Source organism: Solenopsis invicta, chromosome 16, assembly GCF_016802725.1.
Source record: "Solenopsis invicta isolate M01_SB chromosome 16, UNIL_Sinv_3.0, whole genome shotgun sequence".
NCBI lineage: Eukaryota > Metazoa > Arthropoda > Insecta > Hymenoptera > Formicidae > Solenopsis > Solenopsis invicta.
This window is the reverse complement of record NC_052679.1, coordinates 2,863,711-2,880,248: the sequence shown is the minus strand read 5'-3', so window position 1 is coordinate 2,880,248 and position 16,538 is coordinate 2,863,711. Positions and strand designations below refer to the sequence as shown.

The 16,538-nt window shown below is 42.1% G+C and overlaps 1 protein-coding gene across 4 annotated transcripts in view; it reads right to left on the bottom strand.

Moving 5' to 3' along the window:
- Nucleotides 1-13,861: 13,861 nt before the first annotated feature.
- LOC105202625 (T-box protein H15) overlaps nt 13,862-16,538 on the bottom strand; it is a 53,504-nt gene continuing 50,827 nt past the window's right edge. For 2 of the 4 annotated variants that reach the window (XM_039458813.1, XM_011171213.3), the window contains one exon: nt 13,862-16,465. In XM_039458813.1, the coding sequence (XP_039314747.1) occupies nt 15,862-16,465 (604 nt within the window). In that variant the 3' untranslated portion in view covers nt 13,862-15,861. The remainder of the gene's footprint in view (nt 16,466-16,538) is intronic. The other 2 variants (XM_039458814.1, XM_026132026.2) reach the window with 1 other exon arrangement.

Here is a 16,538-nt window from a genome sequence, read left to right as displayed (position 1 = left end):
TATTCTAAGTTTCAAAAGTTGATTTAGAGAAAAAGAATAAAAAAATTCTCATCTATTGAGAATATGTGCAAGAGGTTTTGCAAAGTATGCAGTTCTCTTATATCGAGAATACAATTTTTTGTGTAGTTTACCTTTACACACCAAAAATAAAAGTCTTGTTGAATTATTTAGAATTCTAATAGATTCAATCAGTACGTCTGTTCAAAAACGGACAAATAAAAAATCTTGTAGAAATCATCAGATTATAATAAAGTTAATCAAATCTTGATTATAAAATCTGGATTCCTGTTGTAGTAATCAGAAATCCTTGGTTTTATCAAAACTCAATCATATAAGTCTTGTTGATATAATAAAATCATTTTTCACAGTGTAGAATATCCCTTTCGATATTTCTTGAAAACAACATGCGCTGTTAATGTATACTTGATACCGAGAAATAAAAGTACCTGTACCCTTACTAATTGGAATCCTCGCAAAAGGATGGACGCGAAATTAGGGTTTGACACAACCCGAAAGGAACTGGATACATCTGTGTTTAAGTTGGTTTCGCGTGTCGACCGAATGATGTTGGGACTCCGGAATGGGCTCCGGTTCCGCGGAACCGCACTTGCACGCTTCATTTTTTGGGCTTTCGCGCACCTGTTCGACGGTAATTTCTCCTTCGGCGATACCGGATTGTCACTCTGCTGCCAACGCGCTCAACAGAAGCGCGTATATGTGTCGCAGAGAGACAGCTGACAGTCAGTTGGCATAATTCTTTAATAAAAGCAGTTTTGCTCTCGTACAGGAAAGGTCCTATCTGAAGCGTGCTCCATATACTTTACATAATTACTCGTATTCTTTATTATTTAAATGCTGCCCCATTTCTTAAATGCTGGTTCAGTGTCTGATATATCGTAATAAAAATTACAAGCGTGTCATTTATAATTATTTTAATTTCAAATATTTTACAGTTCTCTTTTTGAACTTATCAATCTGTCCGAAGATTTCCAATTCCTTTCGAAGATTTCAAAGTTCTAAAAATTTGCGAGATAAAAGAACGTAATGGTAACGCAAAGGTGCGATCGATATGGTGAAACATGGGCGGGTGGTGTCAGTTAAACAATTCTGTAGTAAAAGGACGAGCAAATGGACGCGTTTGGCGGAAGGAACTGTAGCGTCCCTCCGAGTTAATTACTGGCAGCGAGCGTGAACTAGAATCTTCTCTCTCTCTCTCTCTCTCTCTCTCTCTCTCTCTCTCTCTCTCTCTCTCTCTCTCTCTCTCTCTCTCTCTCTCTCTCTCTCTCTCTCTCTCTCTCTCGAACGTCTTGTGCCTTTACCTGTAATTTACGTGCTGGGCTTTAGATAACCGCCGTTGTTGTTTCTCCGTGCATTTCACTTCAGGTACAACGCTTAATTAAACTCCGTGTGTAGCTGCTGAGACGCGAGAGCAGGGCGAGGATGCTCCTCTCGCCCCGGTTGAAAATCAGCCGGCCGGATAACAGGATTCCGTATCGCGTGTGTCGCCCGCGACAAACAATCAGTGAGCATCCACGCTCCAGTTGTTAGGAATTAAGGCGGTTTCTTCATAAGTATTTTCAAGCACGGCAGATGGAAGTTATTCAACTTCGCGGAAAGGTTGGATGTGTCCGAGAATACTTCGGATGTAAAAAGAAGGAAAAATCTTCTCGGATCCCTCTCTACTCAAAAAGGCAGAGGACTATGAACCGTTTGTTCCCAAATAAAGAACACAGCTTATTCATTTGAGAATTACGAAATAAACACTTCAATAAATTGCCGAATGTAAATAATCGCTCGATGATATTCAAAATTGACGCTCGTATGAAAAATTTTCCAAGATTCTTCGAAACGTTGTTGTATATATTTTATGTCTTTTTTATATGTATAATGCGATGGGATTGACGGTTAACAACGGTTTCGTTTGACGGACTGACTTCGCAAGAGAGAGGCTCGCGCGAAAGTGATTCCAGGTGATTTCACGAGCCGATCGTGGCGGATCGCACGAATTATCGGGTTCCTGTTAGTTGCGTGTCGAGTGTTGCGCGCCTTGGCCGAACAGCTCTTCTCCTCACGACAGGACAATTGCCGCGTTTCCTGATATAGTTTGCGCCCTTCCAAGTGTAACGAACGGAAAGTCCGCCGCGGCTGGACATCGCTCTTCCGCGAAGGGTCCCGTCGCGGAAGATTTTCTTTTCGATTCTTGCACAATCCCGATAGTTTCGCAATTCTATAATCCGGCTAAATAACGAATACCATATAAAAAAATACTTTATACAATTATTGATAGCTCGCGTTCAATCACTTTTCATTTATTTAAAGTGATTAAAAAATCTCTAAAAATGAACATAATTTTTAAATTTCTCAAACAACGTTATTTTGGAAAAAAATGAAATGTAAGTAATATAATTTAATTATCGATCACAAATTAGGTAAAGAGTTATTTACGACCTTGATCGCTTCATAGAAGCTTTTTAAAAAGGGGTAAGATAAGATTTTTGAGAGAAGTGAGAGAGTCTTCAAAATTTCAAAAAACTTTTACAATAGAAATCGATCGGACACGGAATACTCATAATAATAATTTGGGGGTTAATAGAATATCAATGTTGTATCAGCCACGATAAAGACCCTATATCTTTCTTAATTTTTTAAATTTAATTTTTAATTTAATTTATTTTTATTTATTACTTAATTTAATTTAATTATTATTATTATTATTACGATGTATTAAGTAGAATAATACGCGAAATTTCTAAGTACGAACGAAACTGTGTATAGTCTAACGGAATCGATATATACATATATATACTTTTTGATTCTAACTTATTTAAGCTTAGGGGTATCGCTATATGATCAAGAGAGGGAGAGAATGCCATATTGTATACAAGTATTCAAACAGTGTACAAACAAATATCGCTGTTATAGTCAAATGTGACTACATAAGATAGGAAAGCGGTGACTAAAAAAAGTCAATAGTCCCAAAAATTGAGGTGAAGGATAACGTATGAGCACACACAGGACGAGACAATGAAAAATGAGCGACGCTTTAAATATACATATACGTGTGCTGCCGCTTTCCCCTAAGTGCACACGACGGCCGCGGATAATACGGAGGATATCATGGGGAAGTAATGTTTCGATATGGGGAATAACTAAAGCCTAATACACTATTCCCCTTTATTTCTATCCTATCCGCTCCCCCTCTCGCGTTTAGTGACGATATGTGACAGCTTATTTTCCAAAAGGCGCACCGGCAACCCCTAGCAGGACACTGTACGCTCCACAAATATAATCAAACGCTCATGGTTTATCTCTACTACTCTCGCGTTACTCTTCGAAATCAATCTGCATATCGGAATGACCTTACGTAAATGTTGTTTGCGGATATAAATTCGTCTGTTTTGCGTCCGGCCAAATAAAACTCGGAAACTATATTTCGCGTTTGCGAAAGTCGAAATATATGTTAGATATCTATGCAAACCAAACGCGATATACGTTAAATAAGCAAAAAGAAATTAATTTAACAAGTTTCGTTACTAAATAAAAATCAAACCTAAAAAATGGAAAATTAAGATCAGTAATATAATAATTATTGCCGATCTACATTCAAGTTTATAATATTGAGATGTATTTTCTAATGAACTTTTTTCTCTTCGCAGTTTATCCGTGTAGCGTGCAGAAATTCAGAGAATCGGTCGCCTTCGGATTCGCATCGACGAGTGCAGTTGCGATTCTTACCTGCGAGAGGAGCCTGCGCGCTCAGGCCAATCATCGTTGCTCGAAGGAGCGTGAAGTAGGAGGAGCCGAAGGACATCCCCGTTATCCGTGTCCTGACGTGGCGTGCGCGGTGCAAATTGGCAGCTTCCTTCCTGCCGACGCTTGATTCGCCACCATCGAAATCGCTCGAGCGTCGAGATCGAAATCGCGGAGCGGTTACCTCGATCACGGATCTCCTCGGCTTCGATTTACGAGCGAATCAAGCTCACGCGATCGCGCCGCTCTCGGGGATTTCTCGGATAGCTCCTATTGTATTGTTAAACAACGAGCGCGCGGCATTGCAAATAGCAATCGTGCAATCTGCTACGCGGATTGCTACGTAAATAAATTAGTCAATATCCTTGAAGATTGTCGATTGTTACAAAATAATCGCATTAACGGATGTCCCTTTCGAGATTCTTAGTCCGAGTCCGTTGCAAAAAAATTACTGATGGCTAACGACAGAGGCAACGGCGGATCCAAATGTTCGAATGAAATCTAACATTACTCGCTTTCATGCGAATGAAAGATGTGACCGTGATGCGATTAGATGCGTAGTAATAAAGTATCGTGTTTTTCTACAATAAAGTATTGCGCATCCTGCGTAACGGCTACGTGGATTTAGCGCTCGTTACATAACTTCCCCCGCGGACTCGCGTTGTTGCATTCGTTGCATTACTTTCAGAATTTTTTTATATAAATGTATACTTCGTATGCTTGAATTGCGCGCGCTTGTCATTACTGCGAGCGAACTAAAATGCAAAGATAAACGGATCAAGATAAATGGCAATGTATGTGACGTGATCTAAAATAAATCGTATTATCTATAATGGCTATAAATACGAACGACCAATCTATAAAAAAATAAGTGTAAGGACACTATTCTCCATAAATTACGAGATCCGACATGGAGATGAGAGTGAACACGCTTCTCCCGTCTTCGGGTTCATCTCGGAGGAAGCCGAGAGCAACGAGAGACTCGACGAGAGTCGCTCGCTTCATAGCCGCGGTACAATGGGATCAATATCCCGCTGGGGAATAAACCCCATAATCCCCCCCCCCCCCAGCATCTGTGGGCCACCTGCAGTCGTACATTTCGTCACGGGTTAGTCGTGCGTTTTTCCTCCGGTGTCACCCGGCCGCGAGGTGATTCCAAATATTTGGACAAGGTGTCGGCGATCCCCTAGACCCGGTCGAACCGAAGATTTTTTCCTTAATCCGCCCGATCGACGCTTAGAAACTGATACTATAATTCTCACCTTTGCGACTTTGTAATCGCGTGAACTGTCGAGTCTTTCCTTTTCTCGTTGCTCCAATTAATTTTAATAATTAATATGAAATAATATAATAACGATGTAACTAAAATTAACACAACTGCAATAAAAATCCACTCATTAGATGTTAAAAAAAATAGAAGTCTAGATTACTCTCTTGTTTTTACATTGCATTAAAATTGTGTTACAAACAAGACGTATTTTCTATATTTTTAGGTAATTTTCAAACTTTACTATTTATTTTTATTCATTTCGAGAGATATTTTCCCGTACGTTTGTTCGATCATTGTGTGAATACGCGGAGTTTGGTTAATTCTGACACTCAAGTTCAACTCGAACGATCGTTCATGATCGACGAGGTGATATTCCCAGAAAATCAAGAAAAATCCCTGAGCTCGATCGATCATGATTCCCACCGGTGACAACCTCGAACACAGGATTACGCGGTGAATCAAGGACCATAAGGGCTTATTTTATTCTCCGTCGTTTCTCTTTTCCCGTCGTCTCGTAATCTTTTTGAAAAGGGCGGGGAACGTCGCACCGGTCGAATCACAATTCAGGAATCTGTCGCAGGACTCCAAATATTTTCACAGGCACGCCAATCCATTGTCAAGCTCGGGGATTATCCAGAAGAGCGCTACATGCCATCTTTGATTCCGCTACAAAGACTCGGTCGGAATCGCTCGACTTACTTTTGCACTCAAATTTTTGCAGATTGTAAGTTTTGTACAAAAAAAAAAAAAAGTTATGAAAGATGTGTGCCACGTAATTCGAATTCACAGTTACAAAAATTAGTATTATAGCTGTAATTACGATAGAATTTTATACTTTGTAATTTACATACTCTCCAAGATTTTCATTTCTATATAATTATAAGAAATATTTTATGACAGAAATTATTATTTTGTGCCATACTATTATCTTCTTCGAATTCTACTAATGTTAATTAAAAAAAAAAAAGAATACACATCTTAATTTTAACACACGATTTTGAAACCATCCCCCTCTCCTTTTCTTGATCCAAGTTCCTACGCTCGCAATATTGTAACTTCTGTGCTATATTGTAACTTTGATTTCGTCAAATTTGATTGCGTAACGCATTACTTGAAGATATTAAAATTTCTTGAAAAATAAAATAATCGCGCGATAGCCACGGAAAATTGTGGAGCCACTTGGGTGGCAGCATCGAAACGGACAATGATAGACTCTAGCAGCTAACTTCCTTTTCAAGTCAAGAGTATGATCGATCATTCACGACATTCGGATTACGTTCTATTCAAAAGGGCGTACTACAAGATACTCTCAGCAGGTAGCGGGGGCCTGTGGCACGACACGAATCGAATCGCCCGTGAAAAGGTAGATTTAACGCGGGTAACCGCTCGCGTTTTCCGCACCGTAGTCGCCCCGGCTAAAAGCGGGTCCGCTTAATCGCGCGCGCCCGAGATTTATTATTTATCCGCAGATCCATTGTCCTTAATTTATCGTATGTTCCGCTTATCGACGTTTACGACCCTAATGGCGCTCGAAATCCACCGGCGGGGCCGTTTGAATTTTTCAGGAGCCGAAGCGTCGAATCCGTCGCGCGATTTCCGAGCGCTTATTTGGTCTCCACCGCCGTCGCAAACTTTCCGCGTGTCAAACAGTAGTAAATCATTCACCGTGCCGACCGAATTTTAACGACTGCGCCGCTCGCACGTTAAACGGCGCACCGAAAAAAAAAAGGAAAAAAAATGCCGCGTACGCTTTTAGATCGGGGAATAAGCCCGTACAATTTCCCCGGGGAAAGAAGCGTAAAAAACTGATCTCTTCTCACATAATTTTGAAATGTTGAAAGTGATTTTTTGCGACGTACTAAACGAGATTTCATTACATTCGAATTTACGTGAAATTTAATTTAAAATTAAAAATTAAAAAATTATTACGATTATAAAATTATTTGGAAAGACAGTACTTTTAATTTAAGAACTTGCTTGTTCATGTACGTTTTTATTGAAATTATCGAAGATTAAAGCAAAAACATGAAATAATAGTTAAAAATATATATCAGAATATATAATAACACGAACTAATATTTCTCACGCATCTGATCCTCCCCCGTTTCCCGATTGGTTAACGCAATTATTTAGGAGGAGGATCGTTTCCGAATCGAGTTTTGTCGAAAAAACGAGGGAAAAGGCCACTCTGTGAGAAAAGAAAAAAAGAAAAGAAAAAAAAACCCGCGAGACTGACCGGGTTCGCGGCAGCCAGTATCGGAATCCGATTCCGATATACCCGATTGGATGTCGAGTACGATCGATTTTCCTTCCAGCTGTAAATCGAGATTAGCGGCGACGCGCGGTAGGTCCGTGCACGCGAGCGCACGCTCGAGAACGAGCGGACGAACTAACGAACGAACGAACGAACGAACGAACGAACGAACGAATGAATGAACGAACGAATAGAGGTGCCTCTATCCGGCGGAGATGGAAAAGGGAGAGAGAAAGGAGTGCGAGAGCTCCCCCGGGGTCGGCTCGGATTTCGCCTCTCTTTCGAGGACTTCTTTCTCTCCATTCCTCTCTACGTCCACTCTTCTCTCTTTCCGGCCGTTCGGTAGTCGAGTGGCACTCATACTATCCACAGGCTCTCTCGCTTATTCTTAACTTACCTAGCTCGGGTGTCGCGTAAGTCCGCTCTAACGAGGACTAGGCCCTCTCTTTCTCTCTTTCTTTCTCGGTTGCTGACGAGAGCGTCGTTAAAAAGAACCGATCGCGATTCGTCTGTATCCACAGAGAGGAAGTCTTACTAATAATGAGCCCCCTTATAGCGCGAAATTGCCGATGCGTATCTCAAAGACGGCTTTTTCGAATCATTTGACGTCGCAAGCGGCTTAGGATTTAATTAACTATCGACGATTTATGAGTTTCTTAGTAGTATTGTTTAAGGCCGTGTAACGCGCGCGGCCATTACCTGCCGCATGTGTACAAAAATGTAGAAAGTAATGAGATACTAAAAGTCAAAATCAATTGCGGCAATAACGCGACAAATGAATTACAGCGCGACGGACGGCCAGCTGCTGTCGCTTTTTAACAACTTGCTCCATTTACGATTAGTAACTTGTTAAATTTGCGCATTCTTACATTTAGTCCAAATTACGTTTGTAAATTAAAATGCACAGGCAATTAGTCAATCGTCTATGCGCCCGTATCTCTATTCGCCAGTTTAGAATAATCTATCGTGGAGCAGTAAAATCGTGTAGTTTTCGCATAAGTGGCTTTCGGGTCGAAGCGATAACGTTATCACTTTCATTTTACCCTCGCTATCGCGTGCCGCAGCTGACGTGCACGAAAGGATTTTGCTGAAATGCATAAAAATTTAGCTGAATACAGGTGTGAAAATAATAATGGACTATCGAAATAACTACGAAGAAAAATTTTGGCATTTCTCTCAATCGGTTCAAGTGTCCTAACAAAATTATTTTCAAATTCGTATCTAATTGAACTTTTCGATACTTTGGCAAAATTATTTTCTTTTTCCGTGCAGAAAATTGCAGATTAAAACGCGCGATTTTTAGAAACGCTATTAATCGTCCGTCGATTTTTTTGATACGTTCGATCTTCCGCGTGGTCGTCAGCAAATGCGCCAACGTAACGCGACGGGGTTGTCGACGACAGGTGTCTCGCTCCCGAATCCCGGGGACTCCCCGCGGAGCTTCACGGCGCCCAGCGCGCGTCGGCAAATTAATTCGATCAATTAATACGTGCTTAAGCGAATGCGCGCGGACGACGCGCAATGGTTAATAACCAGCCGACTGGGTGCCATTTCGTCGAGTGCCATCATCCCCCGTACGCAGGACGTTTCCAGGAAACGGCGGCGCCCTGCCCGCACCTACGCGGATCGCGACCAAGCGGCAGTGGCGGCGGCTGTGCACACGCGTGCACGTACGTATGTACGTATGTACGGCATCCAATCGATACCAGTGGCATCGCCGGACCGCCATTTTATTTTAGGGCGATCTCTTTCGCCATTACATTCCGCGGAGCACATCCCCGATCGCAAATACGATCCTCAACTCTCCGTGACCCAATCGGGGATTTCAAGATCCAGGTGAATTTTCAATTTTGAAGTATTCCGCTTCAAATTCGGACACGTACAAAAAAGTGAAAAACGTTTCGGGTTTGGAACAACTGTAAAATCGTATCCTGTAATGTTGAATGAGTGCACCAGAATTTATTCAGATTTCTAAAGAGTTGAAAAACCCTTTGAAAAGCCCTTTTGAAAATACTATCAGTCAATGGTTTAGTTGAACTACTGAGAAAGTAGGGAAAGAAACGGACTACGACGGATTAAAGGAAAATTTCTTTTCTTTTCGTGTCCGAAAGCCGGATAAAAACTGCCCTTTCTTTCTGTTTCTTGTTTGTAAAGGCGCTTTCTACCAATAAATCTTTTCCCCTTATTTTCAAAGGTTCTAATAAATTTAAAACTGAAATTGCCGAAAACATAAATTGATGCCGAAAAGCAATTTTGTAGTAGTATATTTACATAGAACGCCACATAGTTCAGAGATGCAATAACTACTAATCTTCGATGGATTCTGAAGTTAGTTTTCCTTAATCAGAAAATTTTCGATACAAAAATATATAATAATAATTTTAGCAATACCAATTTTCAATAAAACGGATACTTCTTCCGTTCCTTGATAATTTCACGTAATAAGATTAATATACTTTCCATTGACACGTGATTCAGGGAGAAGTCGATGAAAGTTACGAACCTCGGCGAGCTCGAGATACCGACGGAAGGGGGCTGGTACCCCGCCCGCGTTTGAGACACCGACGTAATCGAACAGACGATCGGGATTCGATCGAGATCTGATAATCAGGTTGTTGGCACCTGTGGCAACCGACGTAATTAATGTCGGTGCTAGACGCTAGCACCCCTGCTTCTCCTTTCACCCCCACATTCCCCATTCTGTTGTTTCTCTTGCAGCTCGTTAATTTTCGGCAAAACATTACTGAGTAAATTGGGCAAATCGACTCTTACTTCTCTCGCCCCCTTCGTTTATTCTTCTTTGCACTTTCTCTCGGCAGCCCTTTTTGTACTCCTCTGACTCTCAAACGCACAATAAAGTGGTCCTGAATCGGTCAGGAAATTCCAAAGATTACAAAAGAATATAGAGCGAAACGGAGAACAGAGCGTGAGTGCGACAAGAGTTCATCCCTTTTCTAACCGTTGCTTTTGACGACGCTCCCTGCGTTTGTTCTCTCTAAATTTCTTTTTCATTCAATCTCTTTTCTCTTGCCAGCCATTCTTTCTCCGGCTTTACCTTCTCGCGGGGGTAATTAACGATTTAACAGACACGCTGGATGAGCAGTACCACGAGTCGGTTAAGCAAGTTGTTATTAAGACTGACGCAGTATCGCTCTGAAGAGAAGGGTGGGAGGAGACGAGAGAGAGATAGAGAGAGAAATGAGAAGGAAGGGAGACAAATGGAGTCTGCCTAGAAGAGCGACAAAAAGGAAGAGCAAAGTTTATTATATATATTCTGGAATATACGAATCTCCCCTCCGGCTATTCTACACACAGGGAATTAGATTGTAGAGTAGAAATTAACATAATAAGGTACGAAGTAAGGATGAGTGCGTCTTGAGGCGAGGAGGAATGCAACAAATACGAAAAATTACAAGCAGAAACGAAGCTCTGCACGTTGTACATCGTAGCTGAAGGGGTGTATTACTTTAACGAGTAACCGTAAGATGTAGAAGTTCGGAAAATAAACGTAAAGAGCCTGATCATCAAACTGGTAGAACTGGGAAAAAGGGAAAGGGTGTTTTAGGGAATAAAATCATTTTAAAAAATTATAGGACTCTAATGAATCAAAAACCGCAAAAAACCACAATCGTTGCGGTTTCGGTAGTGGTTGCGGTTATAGTACGAAATTAAACATATTGGGAATTTTCCTTTTTCTTCGTGTTACTTAAAAAAAATTAAATATTAGAAAAAACCGCTATGATGCATTGCTAAATGTCATTAAAAGTATTGTTTTAAAGTTTCGACTCTTAACTTTTTAAAGGAATGTATTCTCAAAATAGAAACATATTATATATCTACCTTTTTATATAAAAATTTATTTAAAATATATTGAAAAACAGTCCAGCTTTTGACTGACTAGGAATCTATAATCCCTTATAGTAATACTGCAAAAAATACTTCTTGTCTGAAGTAAATACATTTTCTTGAATAATAATTTATTAATTTAAAAAAAAATACGTATTTGTAACAATAACTTTTTGTTTCAACAAAATATTATCTCGATCAAGAAAAAAAATTATAGTTACACGTAATTATTTTTTTGAATTAATAAATTATTATATAATTCAAGATGTATTTACTTGAGATAAGAAATTCTCGACCGTGTATCCAATACGTCTGTCATTAATATTTTCATCGAGTGTAAAGTCACGCAAATTTCAAGTGAAATTAAGAAATTTACTGAGAAAAATAAACTGAACAGACGGTTTGAGAAAAAATGAGTCACGAAAAGATGCCAACGGGGGATCGGCGCCAAGGATTGTACCGGCGCAGAGCGAATGAAGGGCGGCGAGACGAGCAAGGCCGTTAATGTTTTGTGTATTCAAATAAAGAGCGGCGGCGATGGGCGCACATTCGCACGCAAGTTGGACCCTGGACTCGCCCACCGGCTCTCTAATGGGTTTATAATGCCTTCATTCCGCATTAAAACGCTACCGCCGCGCCGGCTCTCCGGACACTACGGCGACGGTTCTCCCGTGTATCCTGCAAAAGATCGTCCAAACTCGGTCGAACAATTCACCTGCGATAATGCGTCGTTCTTGCGCGAAATTACATGGCTGTAATCAAAATCACGGAACCGGCGCTAGAAGAAAATGAAACGTCTGAACATTTCTCTCGAGCGCGAAATCAGAGAGATAATCTTCCAAGTGAACTAATAATACGTCGCGAAATTATTGAAACTTCTCCGTAATACTTTATACGACAAATTTATACGTGATAATCTAAAATTTAAGTCACAGTCTACTCCATAGTTTAATATAACCGACGCCAAGTGACGATCACAAGTCCTCAAGTCAAAGAGAATCCAAAATACGCGTGAAGAATATTCGAACGATTAAGACGTCTTGTACTTCCCCGTGATAAATTTTTTTGTAAACGATGTTCCCATCAAAAATCGTTCTCTCTCGCGCGGCAAAATGTGCTCCACTTTAATGAGCAGAGGCGACTCACGCGCCTGGTCGTTCCTGGTCTCTTTTTACCGAGGGCGCGATCGCAATCGCGTGCTTTACGGCGACACGATGGGAGGGGACGCCCCTAATCAAGAGGCCGGACATACTCGATGTTTACGACGACGAGACGTTGCGCCGCTTTTTCCCTTTTTCGTCGTAACGCTCTCACCGTGTCACTCCTCTCGACGCCGCCGCTAATACCGGATCCCGTCGCCCTTTCGTGCCGAACGCGACGCGTGATTTACGACCGAAGGATGGATCGACCGGCCGGCCGGCCGCACGTCTATTCATGCCTAATGCCCGCCCGATACGGCCATAACGACGGAAATGTATTCATCCTGCCCACTTTACAACACGATGATCGCCCGATGTATTAATAAAGCGAATATCTCGCCGAACGATAAATTTAATCCTACTTTAGTATACTAATTAATTATTTCAATTGCCGACGCAGTGAAAGTTATAGCTTTCATGTGTGTTCGCGAATTAACGGATGAGAGATAAATTAAATATATATAAATTGTAATGGTGATAAAAAGCAGCTTGTTAGAAATTTGCTAAAGAAATTGCTCAACAAGCCGTGTAATTTATGAGAATTTTAAATGCAATATATAGAATGAAATATATATGATATGTGATATTGATATTATAATGGTGGATTGGAACGAAAGTTTGTAGCATTGTTTAAGTTGAAATTCGAAAACAGTGTGTTTAGATATTTGTGCATAGATTTATTTTATCAGAATCACGTGTGTACCACTACAAGAACTTTTGTTCCAACTCAACAATAATATTATTATATTGTATATTTAATATTTATATTATATATACAATACTATAAAAATAGAAATTCTAATGTGTTTGCTTTCAAAATTGTAAAATATTTCAATAAAAGCAAAAAATACATTGTTAAAAAAAATTTATATATATACATGTAATTAAAATAGAATTAATTCTTTATTGCGATAAACGCGTGTCACTCGCGCTAACAAAAATGCCCGGCGAGAACGATGACGCGAAAGCGATCTCGTGACCACGTCGACGATCAGTCGGTCTCGCCGGCTTGCATTTCCAGCAAATGGTGACTCCTTCATCCCCTAATCGCATGGTTGGCTCGAGGATCGCGTGATGATGCCTTTAAACGGGGCATCCTGTAGCCGGTTAACCATACAGAACCGACATTTGCCTAAGCGTGTACACGCCAGCTCAAGCAGAATCACTGCGAATAATAGTTCCTTACCTCGATCACATCAGATTTACCCACGCCAAGGATGAGAGAGTAGATACTCGAGCGATTTGTCCGTAGGATAATATCTGCGGCGCGACGATAAATAATCTACAAGAGAGAGAAGGAAATGTGTTTGTTATTTATGAGTTAATTATATGATAACGATGATGTATGCTTCAGTACCACCCACCAATCATCCTGGATTAAATTCTTACGAATAGGTGGTAAAAAATGCGATTAACTCTCTGTAATTTTTTTTTCCAAGTACTTTTGTAATTTGAACGGGACAATTTTTTGGGAACGAGTGGAACGTGAAAGAGATGCACGATGAGCAACGGGGGAATATTCGGAACGGCGGAACGCGGAGATATTCGGTACAAGAAGTTTATTAGGGTTTATTTACAAGGGAGCAGCTTGCACAGCAATAGGTGTATGCGTTCTTCACAACACAAGCATTAACAATATAACGCTCTACACTAACACTAATCGCCGCGGCGATAATAATCCTTTAGGTGCTCGCGGAGAACGCGCGAAGTGTCGCTCGGAGATCCTCAATGCTTTTAATTCTTCGACCTCTCGCTATACACGCTCGACTTGAAACGTCAGCCGAACGTCGAGGTCCTCTGCTCCTAAAAATGATTTGTCGAAAAGGCTCGTAGATCCTTTCTCAGTCGAAAACGTGTCGCGTCCAGCGCGCTCACTTCGCGCTCACTCCGCGTCGAAGTATGGAATTGAAACATAAATAACGATAACAATAGCTCGTGTGATACGAAATATACAGCTTATATTACAAGAGATAGAGGCGTAGTTACCTTATATCGCAAATAGATATATGTATACCTATATACAAATAGACTTTAGTCGCCCTTAAAGATGCATATACGTGTATTATGTACGGCAATTACGCCGCCTTGAGAATCAGGATGGTTACATATTTACAATCCGCTCGTGTGTGTCGCGCGTGCAACCCGCTGAAGATCACCGTGATCTTCGCGGTCGCGCGTTCGACTTTGAAACGACGCATGTGACCGCGTTTCTTGCGTACAAAAATACGCAGCTGCAAAGTGACAGTTTCGACAAAACGTAGAAATACTATGGGGGCAGACAACAAAAATCTTTCCGCTCAAGTTATTGAATTTGGCGCGTATCGTTGCAGTTTTTTTCCTCTGAGAGTCTCGACGATCAATCTGCGGTGCTGTAAGATGCACGTCGAAATTAAAGGCAAACGAAACATAAACTTGAAAGTATCTTATTTTCGGCATCCTCTGCAAACGCAGAGAGATTTTTATGGGACGATATTTTCTTTATCGGTTTCAAAGTGCGTCCTTAGAGATGCATCCTGACTACCAGGATCGCCGGGCGACCCTATCGCTTCCGATCGCTGATCATGGCAAGGATATGTACACGTCGGGCTCCTCTCGGTCCCAGGGTCCCAGTCGGGAGACAACGGAATCGCCGAGTCACGTGAGACGGCGCGAGTCCCCTGTGCTTGCCACTATGCTCGCCAAAGGTCGAGAGTTCAGCCGAGAGAGGCAGCATTCAGACTCTCTCGGAGAGCGTGAGCTTTACGTTTCTCTCCTCCGCTCCGTCTCTTCGCGGCGGCGCGAGAGAAAGACGGAGAGCGTCGACCACTCGCCGCGGCCAACTCGGCAACCTTTGGCATCACAATTATCGTAGCTATTCACGCCGGATTCTGTACGTTTCGTCAGTACCCCGGGCTCGCAGCGACCTCCTCCTCCTCCTCCTTCTGACGCCTCCGACGCCGTGCGACACGTGACACGCGCGACGAAAATCGATCCCCGTTTTTTGCGCAAACATTTTATAACTACTTGTCACGTTACGCATACATATAAATGTGCGAATGCTCGTTCATCCTGCTCGTCCATCTAACGAAATGGAGACCGGCTCCTTAATAATAACACAATAAGGACAAAGAAACATAATAATTAATCATATAGATAGATATTGCACTGCTAATGAGAAAATTCTGTAACTGCTAAGAATTCTGGAACTCTAAAAAAAAATGAGAATTATTTTAAAAATAATACGGTGGAAATCGACTTTCACCGCACACAAAAAGTTTCATCAGTTCTCCATGAAAGAAGACGAATATTGCAAGGCGAATTAATCGCTACGCGCTCCGGTCTCAGTCGAGAAAAGTTGACTTTCATCACATGGGGAAGGAATTAGATTCCTCTATAAAAAAGTCACAATGCAATTTCGCGGTTCCGATTACGTTGGAATCCCCCATTTCTGAATGAGAGAAACCAGCTTTCGTCGCGCAGTCTTAGTAAAATATCTCAAACTCCACCTAGAGTCCATCTACAAGAAAATCGCGACCATTGTTTCCTAATAAAACCACGAAGGACTACGAGGGTGAAAGATCTTGGGCCTCCCTGCTGAGACTATCCGTAGGCGACGGAGTAGCCCTTCTGGACGGCGACGGCGACGGCGCAGCCGGCGTCGAGGACTTGGCGACGGTCGTCGTGTGGTAAGGCGAGAATCGGTGGTGGGCCAGGGCAAGGGGCGACGGGTAGAGCGGTCGGGGTCTGTCGGGTAGGGCAGCGGGGCCAGTCGGATTCTGCTGGGAGCCGGACGCGACCAGCTGCTGTTGGTGATGCGCCGCTGCAAGGAAAGTAGATCCGATCGACTGGGACATCCACCACAGATGGCCCAGTTGCTGCTGCTGCTGTTGCTGATGCTGCTGCTGCTGCTGCTGCTGATGGCTGGTGCCTGCGGCCGAGGCGCCCGGATAAACCATAGCGGGATTGACCAAGTAAGGACTGGCAGCCACGGCCGCCGCCGCCCTCAGCAGCATCTGAGAACGCGCAGCCCACAAAGCCTTCTCCTCAAGACTGAGATTGCTCACAGCGCTGGTCTGGAGCTGCTCCATCTCAAAGGGAAGCCGATGTGGAAACCTCAACGTCTGCTGTTCCGCCAGCATTGACTCCATTGTCTCCCTGAAAGGGAAGCTGCTCCATTATGCATACCGTCTTCTAGCAGCGGGATTCTTCGGAAGAACAGTCATTCAAAATTTTGTTAGCC